Raw genomic sequence first — 16,965 nt, forward strand, 5'->3', positions numbered from 1 at the left:
AAAAGAGCGGAAACAGGGACTAAGGAAGTACATGCGCTGCCTCTGGAAGAGAGGTCGTCGGCCTGGCGACAACAGGGCAATGCAGGGAGGAGGGGCGGGTGAATCTTGGCATTCAGAGGGAGGATTGTATATGTATTTTCCTGTGAAGCCTGGAGACACCCTCACAGCGTCAGGGGCAATTCCAGTCCCCTCCGGGCTATTGTACCCCGAACGTCCAGCAACCCCCCCAAGCACATTTACATGCTTGGAGTTAAAATGTTATTGTTAACATATCACTGCTACTAAGAGAACTGGCAAGCCTTTACAATGATCAGAAATGAGAATGTTTCCTTTCTTATTTTGACAATATGATAATTGACACAATGCATAACTCTCAGTACTAGTTAGTGTGACGCAGGTAATAAGAACAATGGTCAGATGAGTTCAATGCTGTGATGTAAATATGAAGTATTTTCTCACCTGTATGCGAGTAGATGAACCATAGAGCTCCAGTCAGAAGGGCTCCAATCACAAAGGCAGCAAAAGCGATGCCCACCACAATTGGGGTGTCCAAGAAATATATAATGCCTGCAAGAAAAATGTTAATAAATATATTAAATATAGCATTTTTAGCATGTAGCAGTTAGAATTTCTCACTCTGTGGTTGAGGTTTCAGAACAGCTTGGTAAATATTTGGTACATGACTATTAGGAGTGTAGCAACTGGGAAAATGTAAGGATTTCTGATGTTTGTTTGTTTGTTTTTCGTAAATTTACCTGGATATTTTTACAGAATAGTGAACCTGTGTTTCATCTCAGGATAGCGTGTATGTTGTGGTTCATGAAGTTTACATGACCACGTACTGTAGAAACTAAGAGCTTGTGCTTCCTATGGGCTCTGCAGTGGAATCCATGAGCAAGCCAAGCATCTTCTTGGACTTGTGCCAGAAACTGAATGACTTTCTGAGCTCTGATTAGCTCTAATAATCACTGATCACACAGCACAATAGATCCTGTGTGGCTGCCAGCTTCAAAGCCTGTCTGGTCCAGCGCCAAAATCCCAGGCACAATAGAGTCTATTCTCAGAAAGAGCACCTTCAAATTTTCATCTCCTCTGACAGACTGATGACAGACTATCGCTGATGCGCTCTGTTACAACAAGAGTGAGCGCTGTGTAACAGCTCCCACCTCATGCTTTACCCTTTTCCCCCGAATCATTACTACTATCACCCCCTACTGTATATCATATCTGTGGAGGGCTGCTAAAAAATATAAAGCTTGCCATCAACACCTCTGTCTATATATGTGTTTTTGAAGCCTGGGCAGAGGAGGGAGTATTAAAAAAATACACTACTGTCCAAAAGTTTGTGAAAAGTATTTTTATATATTCTATAATTTTACATACCCTATCCAATGAAAAATTGGATTCCACTGATTTTCCTAATATTGTATTCTTGTGTTCCGAAGTAATAATTGTTTGGAATGCAAATGATAACCAATTTTTCATTCTTGGGAGATCTATCCCTTTAAGCAAGGCAGAAAATCAGTAATAAAGTAGAATATCACAATGTACTGCATTTGAGGCTTACAGGGGAAGCCAAACAGAACAGGAAAAAGCTTGTATGTTTAGAGGATTCCTGGGAGAAGCTATATGTCAGCTCAAAGCTCAGAGCCAGGGATGTGGTTTACTTTGCCGTTGCCATAAGTTTGGCTGAGCTACTCCACCCACAATCGCTGTAAAGTATCTCAAAGGGAACTAAATGAACTAGCCCTAATGTCTTGGACTACATTTTTATGTAGTCTCCACCGCCCCAAGATCACAAACACACTTCTGCTGTTCTTTACTTCACACTTTTTAGGGTTAGCTGGGTTTCAGAAAGGAAGTAAACTTGAGCGCAAGAACAATACTCTTGTGTGTGTATTTTGGACAGAGATGGGACAAATTTCAACAAGATGATATGTTCGCCTGATTTAGCAGTATAGAGCACAAAAGTTCTAGAAGCAAAAATCCAATTTATTTTATTCATTGGGAAAAACTGTTTTAGCAAAAACATTAATCTTTTGAAGATAGTCGTTAGGTAGTGCTATATAATTTCATAGATGCCACAAGTTATCATGGAAGTTTATCTAATGACATAGTCCAAAAACAAAAAAACAAAAAACAAACCTTGATTATGTCATTCACAATGAATCATGGAATGAGGAATTCTTGTCTCATATAGAGGTTAATTACACAAAGATCAAAAGCAGTTTTGGTCCCAAATCAAGTTTTATCTGTTTATCTGTCATTTATCTGCTTTAGCTGTGTTTTATCTCTGACCTGTCTGGTTTGGTTTACTACTTAATTTTCCTTGTTGAACATTCTTTTGTCATAAGGTTTTGAAATAAACTACTCAACTTTAAGACCGTTTTTCACCCTGATTTGCATTCTGTTGGAATCAGTGCAGGTTCCTGGAAGACAGAACCCGTCTGCAGATTTTGGCCGGTCAGATTTAACAGATTTCACTGAAAATTGTGTACTGTATGATGGCCACAGCTTACAGACCAAACCTGTCCAGATGGAAGATATTAACTGATATTTTGAGCCGATTTTAAAACACATATTGTTTTAATTTGTCATGCATCTCCTAGTAAAGTTTGTTGTATTCTTAATACCTTCAACTTGGACTTGATTACCTGCACAACAAATTCAAATTAAAAGGGTCATGAACTGAGAAATCAAAATTCCCTTGATCCCTTGACGTTTCAGAACTCAAAACTTTCTCATTAGTCTAAAAACTAAATTAAAGTAAATCTGTCAAAGCAACAGGTTATGGAATGTGGCACTTTATGACGTAATAGTGGCTAAACCCCACCTCCACAGAAGAAGATCAATGCCTATTTTTTGTTGCCTTTATTACGTGGTCACGATTCCTTTGTTTGTTATTACAGATGACAGGGGAGCATTTTGGCGGCAGGGATTAAAAACTTTAACGAGACTCAAACTGACACAGGCAGAGTGAAAGACTGGATATTTCGATCAGGTAGAGTACAAGTGATATATATATATATATATATATATTGTATATTATTTATCTTGTATAATATGCATTTGGTTGAGTTGTGCTGCAGTAAAGTGCTTTACTTTAGTACTACGGTGATTATCTCTTTAGTGTGCAGTTCGAGCAGGACAAACAATGCTTAATATTAATAGCTATGACTGGGACTGTCATACATTATAATGAGAACACTATTATAATTAAATGCTGTTAATTTTTAGAGTTTAGTTAGTGTTCCTACACGTTGTTGCGCAAAGAACGCGTCCAAAAAGGAGTTTATTCAGAGATGCGCAGAAACGTTCAATTCTGCATTCGGGGCGTTTTGTGCAGATAAGTCGTAATATTAACGTTATGTTGTATAAATAACAAAGCGTATTCTATTTGAGATAAATGATGAGTTAAATCCCATTGATTAAAACCTGCTAAATGCTTCATTGTACTGATCAACTTCAGTGCACAGGTCAAAACATTAATGCAGTACATTAATAACTTCTGATATATTCATAACATTAAAATGAGAGCACTATTGTAAAAAAATGTTGTGAATTCTTAGGGTTTCACTGACGTTTAATGTTAATTATCTTTTAATCAAAACATTATTCACGCCGTTTGTATCTGCGAGGCATCCGTTACACATTTTCCCTGTGTTAAATACATTCATAATGTATTTTGCCCTGCCCCCAAACATATCATTCGACTATCAGTCGACTATCAGCAATATTTGAAAAATCTGATCAGACTATGAAAATTCTTAGTAGTGGACACCACTACAACATTAAAATTGGACCTCACAGAACAGTACAAAACAAAAAAGGCAGTTCATGACCCCTTTAAGACATTGTGAACAATCTAATTTGAGTTTGTACCTCAGTTTTAGACTAAAAGGGTAGGGAATTATTGATGTTTTCTGATTATAAATCTGTTTTCAAATGGCAATGTTTTGTTCTGCTGGGTTTTTCACAAAGCATGGCACTCCCACAAACTGCCCTCTTTGATTTGTAGATTAAGCCAAATACTTTGGGATCCTCTCCAGAGCGGCACTTTGAGCCTTTTTGAGAGGTTGCTTTTCTGCCATGTCTGTACAAGAGTCATCTTTGTGTTTAAAATCAGATGCAAAACTTTTACTTTTATGGCATATCTGTGTTTACCTAATTTACACCAGAGAAAATAAGCCTGGATGTTGACTAAACACTAGTGTTGTCACGGTACCAAAATTTCAGTATTCGGTACCGATACCAGTGAAAATCCACGGTTCTCAGTACCAATTTCGGCAAAAGCAAAACACAAAAATATGCTAATAATAATAAAAAAAAAAAAACACTTTTTATCACTAAAAATAAAACCAATCCCATTTATTATACTTATTTACAATTGTGTTTAAAGTTTTTCTACAAGTAATATAATTATGAAAAACAGTAAACAAGTTTCACCCAAATTTAATTTGTCTTTTAATTAATGAAATTTAAACACATTTAATTTTTGGTGAATAAAGGGGATTTGCTATTAAAATTAAAAAATGGAAGAAGTATTGTGTGATTTATTTCTTTAAAAAATAAAGTTTTATTAATCTTTTCAACAGTAGTAGCAGTATCACATATATTCTACTAAATAATAGTAATATTTCTAGCACAATGTCTTTATGTAAAAATAAACTTTTATTTTGATGGGTTGCCGAGAATACCTTTAAATTGACAATGGTTTTACTCAAATGAAACGGTAAAATGCTTGTGAAGTGACTCAGAACAGTTCTGGTGATGTTGTTTATGTATTTATGTCCTCATTGAGATGGCAGATGCAGATGCACTTCAGTCGATGTAGTAAACAAACCATTCATTCATTCACACAGAGACGCGCAGAACATGCAGGATTCATATTTCAACCAACTTTTGTGGCTTAACATTTACAGATACTGGTCCATATGGAGATTTGATTAATTTATGCTAACTTTGACAAATTCTGTGACTGTCCATATTAAAATGTAAGGTTCATTTTCATGACTGGATTTTGAGATTCCTTTTCGGAAATCATAGAGCTGTATGCGTCAAGAACCGGGTTGACCGGGTATCGGTACCAGCGGTACTTAAAGAAACCTGGTACCGTGACATTTTCATTTTTTTAGTACTGACTTGGTAACGAAGTACCGGGTCTTTTGACAACACTACTAAACACAAAAGCCTTTTTATAAAAAATAAACCCAAACTGGATTCACATTGAATTCAAATACAATCCGTATTCACTCCAGATTTCCCAGGTAAGTGATTTTGATGCTGTGGAACTGATCGTTGATTTATTTAAAAAAAAATTTTACTCAGAAACAAATAAACTTACATAAGACTTGACTTCGGCCAGTAAAATCCCAGTTCACATCCTTCAGGAGTGACAATCATTTCCCTCATTAAGTGTGACTAATAGACACATGGTCCATTTGCTCGAGTCAGTAAAGTTGACTTACGCTAACCGCAATAGATGCAATTGTGCCAAGAGGATGCAGGAAAGAGAAAAAATAACTCATGGTCAATTAAAATTTCTTTGTGAAATGTTTAAACACCACCTCTAGTATGCTACACAATATGTGGCAAATGCACTCAGATGCCGTAAAGGAGGCTGGAGGTATGCAGTGCATAAGAGTCCTTTTCTTTATCACTCTCACTTTTTTTCCTTATCCTCCACTCCCCTTTTCCCCTCTCTCTGTATGGGAAAGGGAGGCCTTAAAGAATATTTAAGTGAAAACAAATGCTATCCAGGTTTAGAAAGCTGGTCTTTTTGCACTCATCTGATGCATCTATGAGTCCCTTGTCCCACATCTCTAATGAACCACATATACTCTCAAACCACACTGAATGCACAATTAACAGACACATGCAAATACACACATACTCAACACTGCCACATATTCAAAGACTCCATATGGGAGTAATGCACCATAAAGCAAAACAAGGCCTGTGATCTGTGAGTGACTGACACATAAAGTATACAACTTTAGACACACACATTCTCCCTTGATGCTTCATATACGCCATGTTCTTCAAAATATCTAAGCCTCAAAAAATAAATAAAACAGCGTCTTTAACAGCACTGAAATGACTGGAGTCTTCATCTCATGTGAATGCATTAAATGATTTTAAATACATATTTCAAAGGATTGATTTTTGTGGATTTTTCATAGGAATATTATTATTTATATATATATATATATATATATATATATATATATATATATATATATATATATATATATATATATATATATATATATATATTTGATGTGATGTTTACCTGGATGGAGTGGAATAGGTGGCTCCACAGGTACGTTAACAGTGACGGGTGTGTTGTCGGAGATGACCACCATTGGCTTGGTGATGGTCTTGGTGTTCATCATCATGAGAATGATGTTGTCCAGACTGAGGGAAGTGCAGGCTTCATCTGGTAACATGCACTACAAAGAGAAAAGCACAACAATCTTCAAAGGACATCAAGAATAAAGGACTCATGAGTTACAACTGAACTTCCTTTATTACGAGGAGAGGCCAGATTTTGGAGTCTGTTGCAATTTGGCAAACAGAAAACAGATATTATGCATGAATAAATGGGGTGTTAATGCAGGGCTCAACAATAAGAATATATATATATATATACCAAAGATACTATTTTGCATGTTATTTTATTTTTGGCAACACATTTTTGACATATTATTGAATATTAGTACCCTTTTTTAAAGGGTACCACCGCAGTGACAGCTTTTGTACCTTTTTCATCTATCAGTATTTGCAAAACTTTACTGATTTGTTAAATATGCACAACAATACAATACTGGCCTTAGAATCAACTGGCCTGAAACGCTCTCATAGTGACCCCATCAGAACATCCTTATTTTTAAGCCCTGTAATATATACAGTTTTAACTGTGCGCTTCATAAGCATGGATTGGTGTATGCTATAAGCCATTAAAGCCCTTCACATTGTTGCAGCTATTATGCCTGAGCCAAACTAAGCACACGCTCTTCATAGAGAAAGCACATAATTTCATACACAGTTTATATGGTTTGACATGTCACGTCTCTTATCCTCATCCAGATTATAACTAAACTGTAAACATCTATGACCAAAACAATGAGTCACATTCAATATCGTGTTAGGTGAGACATAAACAACCTTAAGATGCAATATGATGATTAGAGCGTCTGAAAATGCAGGAGATTAAAATGATTATGTCTAGATGTGAGGGAGGAAGGAAAATTGGAAAAAAGGACAGTGAAAGTTGGAGATTTGTTTTTCCTCTGTGGATGGTAACTGAAGTAACCTAAGATTTACGAATCCCGCACTCACAGAGCATGGATTGATGCTAGCAGCTGGCGTAGAGTGACCCGTGCCAAGGCAATGAATCGAAAAGCAACTCTTTTCTACTCCTAGGATGGACAGCAAAGTCAAACAGCCACTGACTTGCATTGGAGATTCATTGTTTCAGCTAAAAATCTTCTATTCTTTTCAACCGAAAAAACAAAGTCACCTATATCTAGATGGCCTGGGAGTGAGTAAATCAGCAGCAAATTTTTAATATATATATCAAATTTTTAATATATATATATATATATATATATATATATATATATAATATTTTCTTGGGTATATATATAAAGCATCAAAAAAGCCTGTTGGAGTGAGATAAGTAGCAATGCTGCACATCCTACAAAATATTGTGTATAAAGGCAGCTCATCTCATCCTAGAAAGGCTCGTTAGATGATGGTTTATACCTCTGGCAGGTTCATCTCCTTGTCATTTCTTCTGGAGCAGAGGGACATCTCACAGTGCAGGAAGAGCAATGATACGTCGAACTTTGATCTGTAGGTGAAACTGAAGCGTTTTTTGTCCATCGGAGCATGAGGGATGGGGAAATCTCTTTGCTGAGGGTAAAAGAGCACAGAGTCGTCCTTTGGACATATGTTCTCTATGATAACATAGTCTGACTGCATTAAAGGACTGGAGTCTGGAGATATGAAGCAGGTCTGGATCATGAACCCAAGGTTAGGATCGGCTTTTGTGGCTGAAATCTGTGGAGAAAGGTGACATGTCTCCATTAATAAAGAAAAAGCCATTTTCCTGTGAAACAAAATATTGCTTCTGCTGCAAACAATAAGAGAGAGAGACAGCAAGACAAAGAGAGGAAGAAAAACTATTTGCTTTATCTTGATTAATATAACCCTTTTTACAATTTTTCATAAATACAATCAATATAGTATGAGATGGATCAACAGAGTGAAATTTAGATGCTATATATTATTTCTAGTCCTCTGGCAGAAACGCTCAGTCTAATTTTTTTTTTAGACAAACTCTCTCAGGCATTGATTCAAATGGGCAAATAACGCACAGTGGCTGTCGATTTGTTTTAACATGGCACACTGTCTAAAGAAACACTGTCAGAGTGGTTACAGTTCCAAGAATCACAAATTCTGACATCAGATTTCTGTGCCTCAAATAAATCTTTAAGGATCATCCGGTTGTAAAAGTCTGGCCACCTGATGCTGTAAAAGCATGCATGACAGATAGGAGCTGCCACAAAAAAAAACATTGCATTCCATTTCCTCAGCAGAGATGTGCCAAGGAGGAGTCATTCTCTGGAGAGTGGCCCAATCTTATCAGGTAGGCAGACGATGATCCTCAAAACAGTAATGCATAAGATCCATAAATAACATTGATTTTCAGTGACAACAGATTGCCATGCACACAAAAATGAAACACATTTGGATATAACGGAGAACCAATACTGTCAATTGAATATTCCAATGCATAAAAGAGATATGAGGCAGAGGGCAATAATTTAAACTTTAGTATTTATGACGCACAAAGTTATTGTATGGTTCCAAAAGACATGGATTTAAAGTCACCGACACCTGTCTAAAATTGGCAAAGCTGGAACCTAGATTTCGAACAACGTTAGTGAATGTTGTCCAAATTGTATTACTGCATTAACTTTGACACCGTAACAATCTGCTAAAATCTTGTCAGACAATATATTTGTCTAATTTTCCAGATAAAATATTTAAAAGCCCCTGAAACTAGGATATATTTACATAAAAAACTATATTACATGAAAAGGCATCAAACATGCTGTAAATGTGGACACTTTTCACACATTTGTCTTTTTGTGGTTTGACAGCTTGACTAAAGTTTATCCTGCATATAGGAAAATGTATATGACACCCTTTCTTTTTTATTACACCAAACTTAAAGAACGAACAAAGTTGTGTAACATAAACCACTGTAATTATTAGATTCACTGTTTTGTGACAAGCTTAAGAATATATCATTGGCTATGTTTCCATCTAAAGTTGCGAATTTAACTTATGCACAAAATTGGAACATCACATAAAACTTTTGGAAATAAAGCCACATCTTTCGATCCAGTGAGATGAAGAGAACAAAATCATCCCTTCCTGATAAACAGGCACCAAATATCAGTAAGAAATAGGTAATTTGCAGCAGTAGGGGAAGTCACTGTGGGTCTTTTTTCATTTATGATAAATTATTTGCGCCTCAGAGCGCACAGACAAAATGCAATAAATGCAGTCATATTATCTTGCTTTCGAAGGCAGGATGCCTGCTGTTTGGGATTGCAGTTGTGAAAGAAAGTTCTGGGAGGTCATTTTACTGAACCTCTTTGACTACAGCCCTTGGCTAAGGCATTTCAGAATGACCAAAACAACATTTCTGATGCTGTGCCATCCCATTGCGCAAAGTCACATGACTTTTTTAATGCACATTGAGGAATTTATTCAGTAAATATGCTTCCATCTAGTTTTTGCACAAGTTTTCTTTTCAGATTAAAAAATAAATCATTGTTTTTAATGCACATTTTTAAATGTACAGTATGTGAATATTGGTGTTTCGGCAATATTTCAAAATCTGCATAAAAATAGGTGGATGGAAACAATATTATTTAGCTTGTTTTAGGTATAAAAAAAATTAAAAACAAGTGTTTAAAAATTAGTACTTGTTTAAAGGCCTAGAAATCTCACTGTGATCTGCTGTCTGATCGACACAGATCAATAACTCAATATCACCGATCAGCACTGATCTGTTATTTTAATATGGCATTTAAGCTGGAACATCAGTAGAGATATATGATGAAAGTCTATAACACTGAAAGAGAGAGTAAATAACATAAGCAGGGACCTGAGCATTCCACTCTGAGATCAAATATTGTCTGCCTGCCCCTCTTGAAACCCCACTGATTAATGACAAAATGACATGACTCCGGACCAGACAAAATGTACACATAAAGCAGACTGCTGACTTCAGAGACAGAGAGAGAGAGAGAGAGAGAGAGAGAGATCTAAACACATGCTCACAAATTCAGTACAATGTCTGATCAGACACATAGACACCAGGCGCTTATGGCATTAGAACCGTAAAACCATACACAATGAGAACCACACATTATGGCTTAAAGGTAAAAGCAGATCTTGAGCTTTTGGCAGTGACTATATTTGCATTTATGGTTTCTCATTCATTTACATTTGTCTGACGCTTTTATCCAAAGCGACTTACAATTGCTATATATGTCAAAGGTCGCACACCTCTGAAGCAACAAGGGGTTAAGTGTCTTGCTCAGGGACACATTGGTGTCTCACAGTGGATTCGAACCCGGGTCTCTCACACCAAAGGCATGTGACTTATCCACTGCGCCAACACCACCCCAGTCAATTATTAAATTAGATTCCTAATGTGGTTACAGAACTAGAAATGGTTTTATTGAACCCCAAAGGAATCTTTTCTATCATAATGCATATACGGAATATATGTATATATGTATTACACAATGCCCCACAGTTTCAGCACTTTGTTTAAAAGTTTGGGGTTAGCAAGATTTCTATTCATCATAGAATCAGTTTTCACAAAAATACTAAGCAGCACAACTAGTTTTCAACACTGATAATAAAAAGAAATGTTTCTTGAGCACCAAATCATCATCTGAAAGCATAATGTGACCTTTGAACAAATAATATTTGGAAAGGAATAAATTACATTTGAAAATATACAAGCACAACAGAACAAATAAATATGAAATAAACTTTTATAGTACATTACTACAGTAGGCTACAGGTTTATTTAACATGTAGTAAGAAATATTACAGAAATTGAATATGGTGTATAAATAAAACACTGCATAGTCTTCATTGTATCAATCAAACATGATTAACATTAATAATGACAGACAGCAGCAGATAAATAAGGCTGCTGTCCCTTTAAGACCGGCTGCATGGATCCAATATACTGAAACACGCCCGGTTTTCACCCAACTGTTTTACATTTATTTAACATTTAACCGACTGTGTTTATTTGAATACTCCAGATGACGGGCATTATGACAAAACTGTGTGCACATTTGTTACCACGACAAAACCAGTCTTAAAGGAACACTCCACCGTTTTTTGAAATAGGGCTTATTCACATTATTTCCTACATTTAGATAGGTGGGCAAATGCATTTTTGCGTCAGTGCATGCATTGTTTTAGTTTGACTGGGTCGGCGTTAGCTTAGCTTAGCACAATGAATGGAATCCTTTGTTGCCAGCTAGCATGGCCTGAGTAAAAGTGATCAAAAAAAATTAAAAAACCCACCTAATTACTTCTTGTGGCCTGCGTATTCACAACGAGTACAAATAGCGATCCAGATTAACACTAGGCGATTCCTAGGCAGATATTGACTTGGGACTATATTATGGGGAAGCACAGGCGAAGCACTGCTACTTCGGTGCAGAGATATCACGCAACACATGAAATCCCACAACTTCCGTCAACATACCGGCGTGAATAGTAGCTACCTGGCTATTATCCTTGCAGTACACGAATGGCGATGAACATGGCTGATTTTGAGAGAGACGAAGAGGGTGACTTCTCAGACAGTCAAGAACCAGAACCATACCTATTTGAACCAGAGTTTACAGAAGACGAGCTGCGTGCTTTGGAAATAGAACGACAGGAGGAGGAGGTTGCGATCGCTCGTGATGAGAGCCAACATGAACTGGTGGTGTGAATGTGGGGGAATATGCCAATCTATGCCGACGGAAATAGAGTGTCTATGCTGTAGAGAGTGGGACATGTTTTTGCCACTGATGACCCGGCTCAACACGTCAGATCAAGATGAGCGTGCCCGAAGTTGTGTCACATCTACAGAGGATTTCACGGCGCTGATCCATTCTGCAGTACTCGATTTTTTTTCCGGTGTGACAAAGTGAACTGGAAAAAACGCCCCACGCCGAATGGACCAAATGGACAGCTGTCCACAGAGTAAGTGATTATTTTAATCATGACGCATGTATAGATCGACCCATATTATACCTGTATTCACATAGAGTTGATGTTTTCACAGGCAATATAGGTTATATAGGAAAAGAAATAAAAGACAACTTACATGTGCACTTTGTTCTTCCTGTGTTTTCAAAGTAGTCCTCTGGTGCAAAATGTTCTTCGCAAACACGATACTGCTTTATTTTGTTGAGAGGCGTTGAACTACAGATCTCCAGAGCTGCTAGCCATTTATTTCTCAGTTCCACATTAGGTGGAATTCTGTGAAACATTACATTCATGTATGTCCTTTGCTTGTTCTCACAACCTTTTGCTATGCAGGTAGTAACCATGTTTGCTGTAACTTCTCAAAATAAATCATCCAAAAGGGAAGACACTCGGTGCAGGTCACGCCGGTATGTTCTTCTTCTTCTGTTTTATTTTGACGCATTGCACGCCGCTATGTTAACGGAATTCGTGGGATTTCATGTGTTGCGTGATATCTCTGCACCGAAGTAGCAGTGCTTCGCCTGTGCTTCCCCATAATATAGTCCCAAGTCAATATCTGCCTAGGAAATCGCCTAGTGTTAATCTGGATCGCTATTTGTACTCGTTGTGAATACGCAGGCCACAAGAAGTAATTAGGTGGTTTTTTTTGTGGGTTTTTTTTGATCACTTTTACTCAGGCCATGCTAGCTGGCAACAAAGGATTCCATTCATTGTGCTAAGCTAAGCTAACGCCGACCCAGTCAAACTAAAGCAATGCATGCACTGACACAAAAATGCATTTGCCCACCTATCTAAATGTAGGAAATAATGTGAATAAGCCCTATTTCAAAAAACGGTGGAGTGTTCCTTTAAGTGTAAATTTTTAGAAATTTAGATTTATACATCATCTGAAAGCTGAATAAATAAGCAAAATACTGAGAAAATCGCCGTTAAATTTGTCCAAATGGATTCTTAGCACTGCATATTAGTAATAAAAAAATAAGTTTTGATATATTTATGATAGGAAATTTAATAAATATCTTCATTGAACTTGATCTTCACTTAATATCCTAATGATTTTTGCTATCAAAAAAAATCTATAATTGTGACCCATACAATGTTTTATTGGCTATTGCAAAAAATGTAAAACAGTGACTTAAGACTGGTTTTGTGGTCCAGGGTCACATTTGAACATTCAAGCACAATAAATCTACAAAATTTTTACTGCTTATCGCACTTAATAACTTTACCAAGTGCATCCCACTCTTTATTTTCTCATTCATGCATGATTCCTTATCACTCAAAAGATAGACACTTTATTTTGCGGTAACGATATATACTGTCATATTGCCCAGCCCTACTTGGAACTGATCTTAATTGATCAGAATCAAGCATTCAACCATACTGTGGTATATGGATATGCTTACCTCCAAATAGATGGGTCTGTTCTCTGTGATGGTGAGGAAGGACTGAGTGCTGGTGTAGTTGAATGGATTGTTATACAGTTCCATGTTGAAGGTTACATTATCTAGAGAGTCTACAACGAAATCATCAGATCCATTACCACTGTCAACTGGGGTGTCCTGGTTCTTACGGTACGTGCAGTTGAACTAAGGACAGAGAAACAGTTCGTTGCAAAATATCAATATGCGTGAAAAATCTTTTGATCAAATAAATGCAGTAGAAAAGTAGGAGACTTTTTTTTCACATTTTTAATGTAAATTTTTGGGTGAACTAATCCTGCACCATATATGAATACTCCAGTTTGAAGTGTAAATATCATACCAAGATAGTCGCAAGATGTCCTTTTTCAGCTATAAATTTCCCTGTCACATCCGGATCTCCTGGCATTACAACATCTCCTGACTCCAGATCTTCATATTCAAAGGGCCAGCCGCTTCCATCCTTCTGTTCTGATTGGCTAATAACAATCTGTCAATCACAGACACAGATAACATGACTTCACAGTAATAAAGAAATGTAACCCCAACCATTTCAACAATCATACAATTTCCTCTATAAAACTTTCCTTGCTTCACTCTGGTGCTTAGCACTGATACAGTCAGAGATAATCGAAATGTTTACTTGCCAAAGGTCTGCCAAAACTGATGATAAAGCTGGATTTAATACATGGGAATGCACAATTTTAGCAATGCGACTCCCAAGGCAGATGCACAAAAAAAAGTTCTCAGTTCTTCTCATCAGAAAAAAATAAGGCAATCCATTTGCATTATAGTATGAGAATCACCTCCCTATGTGAGCTCAGAACAATATGTGGGTTTAAAGAGGACTGTGAACATTGTCGAATGGAGGACAAATTGATTCACACAAGACAAGACAATTTGTCATAAGATTGTCACTGCAACAACAATCTCCTTTGATGCTCTCTGGATCCTTCTCTGTGAGCCAGTACTGTTCTCTGACCATACGGGTCACATTGTTTTAATTGCCCTTGAGGCTCAGGGTTCATAGTAAAGGATAAATATTTGGGAGGTCGTCCAGTTTTTTTAATGGGTTCAAGGTTAAAAGTGTTGTTAGGAATTTCCGCTAGAAATTATCGCAGAAGATCAGTGTGGAAGTAAGTCATCAGTGAACAGAAAAAACAGATACAGCATGTTGGAAGGGACACTGGACCTATACACTCGCATCCATTGGACAAAACAAGAACTAGATTTCACAATCTGATATTATCGATTGTAAATTCCCTTTAAGTACTCACTGAATTGATATAGAGGACCACTGGGCTGGGGTGGGAGGGAATTTTGGTGGTTTGGCAGTCAGACAGGGGCGTCTCCAGTATATAGTGGGTGGTGTTGGAGGTTGCTTTGCATTGGGAGTCCTGAAGAGTGATATTGGGTTTTCCAAACCCATTGGCCTGTGAGGACATAAGAAAACATGAATTCATAGAAAAAATATCAACCTTAGACAACATGTCAAACAATTGCTGTGTAAATCTGAGCTCCATTGTGTGTTTCAGTTCCTGACAATGACAAACAAAAATTGCAAGCTGGCCTAACACTGCTCAAAAGCATTTTGATTGTAGGATGAGGGTTTTTTTCTTCCTCTGAAGTGATTTATTACACCACTTTTGGTTTCTGAGATCATTGCATATGGTCCACACATTCTGGGAATATTCTTACTATATCAGCCTGGGAGAAAAACAAGCGCACAATTTAATAATTTGTTCCCTCAATTTATTAGATCATGCGAACAATTTAATAATATGTTCCCTCGTTTTAAGTAAATTGTGCATTCGATATAATAATTCATGCCCATGTTCTAGGTAAATTGTGTGGATATTTTAATCATTAACTCCTAACAGGAGTTGGTGCTTTATTCATCTTCACTAGGCTACGTATCACATCCGCCTTCTTTGTAAACAGGCTGAACTCAAAATAAAACCCAATTAAAGTGTCTCTGTCCATAACATAACATGACATAACATAGCAGCAACATGTCGATGAAAATGAGTGTACGTGGACAGTACAACTAATTATTATTTTGTGTGCACAATTTACCTAGAACGAGGGCACGAATTATTATATTGAGTGCACAATTTACTTAAAACAAGAGAATGGATTATTAAATTGTGCGCATAATCTAGTAAATCGAGGGAACAAATTAGTAAATCATGCACACAATTTACTTAAAAATAGGGAACTAATAAATCTTATGCATGATTTACTTAAAACGACAGAACGGATTATTAAATCGTGCGCATGATCTAGTAAATCGAGGGAACAAATTAATAAATCATGCGCATAATTTACTTAAAATTAGAGGACGAATTATAAAATTGTGTGCACAATCTAGTAAATCTAGTAAATTGAGGGAACAAATTTATAAATCATTAAAACGAGAGAACGAATTAATACATTTGCGCACACAATCTAGTAAACTGAGGTAATGAATTAATCGTGCCCACAATTTAGTTTTTTCTTGCATGTCATTTTGAAACTACAGATTATTTAAAGTAGTTGAAACACACTTAAGCTATAACTTTAAACAAGCAGTTAGCTACAATACTAATAAAGCAACAAAAGAATAAGAATAAATCAAAAGTGTTTAAAATATTCAAATACGTATACCCTTCAAAATTTGGAGTTCATGAGTTTGTTTTTTTATTAAAGAAATTGAAACTTTTATTTAGCAAAACTGCATTAAACTGATCAGATGTGACAGCAAAGAAAATCTATAAAATCTAACGAACTAGTAATTGGAAATAGTCCTACTTTTTTAGTTAGTAACTCCATAATACTTGTTTTTACATCTCAATTTTTGTGTGTAGGTTATGTTTCCTGTTACCTGCAGAGTTTCCTTGTCAATGCTGACCACCATTTTGTTCTTCTCACACTGCACACTGAATCCTACATTCGGAGCACCCTGCTGTTCCTCGGGACCCCCAGCCTGATAGACTCGCTCCTCAAGAGACGGGGGCACAGGTAGGAATGAATGGCCCTTCTCCGCAGATGGCAGGAAGGGGAATGGGAACCTGTTCCGTGCAGGGGAATCCCGGGTGCTGGGTTTAGGAAGTGGGTTGATGTTGCGGAGAATAGACAACTCTGGTGGGAGCATTCCCTCATCCATGATCCCTAGATCTGGAAGTGACAGCAGTTGAGAATAAAACATCATTCTGATTGACAGCTTCTTGTTGTTTTTTTCTTCAAGAAATTTAGT

The 16,965-nt window shown here is 36.8% G+C and overlaps 1 protein-coding gene across 2 annotated transcripts in view; it reads right to left on the reverse strand.

Moving 5' to 3' along the window:
* The window catches only part of LOC132151922 (transforming growth factor beta receptor type 3-like), a 120,144-nt gene that overhangs the window by 4,259 nt on the left and 98,920 nt on the right, over window positions 1-16,965 (reverse strand). For both annotated transcript variants that reach the window (XM_059560474.1, XM_059560473.1), the window contains exons 9-15: window positions 16,594-16,886; window positions 15,008-15,163; window positions 14,074-14,220; window positions 13,716-13,898; window positions 7,768-8,064; window positions 6,293-6,452; window positions 460-567 (exon numbers count right to left, since the gene is read on the reverse strand). In XM_059560474.1, coding sequence (XP_059416457.1) covers window positions 460-567; window positions 6,293-6,452; window positions 7,768-8,064; window positions 13,716-13,898; window positions 14,074-14,220; window positions 15,008-15,163; window positions 16,594-16,886 — 1,344 coding nt within the window. The remainder of the gene's footprint in view (window positions 1-459; window positions 568-6,292; window positions 6,453-7,767; window positions 8,065-13,715; window positions 13,899-14,073; window positions 14,221-15,007; window positions 15,164-16,593; window positions 16,887-16,965) is intronic.

The sequence above is a fragment of the Carassius carassius genome, chromosome 10 (genome assembly GCF_963082965.1).
Source record: "Carassius carassius chromosome 10, fCarCar2.1, whole genome shotgun sequence".
Taxonomy (NCBI): Eukaryota; Metazoa; Chordata; class Actinopteri; order Cypriniformes; family Cyprinidae; genus Carassius; species Carassius carassius.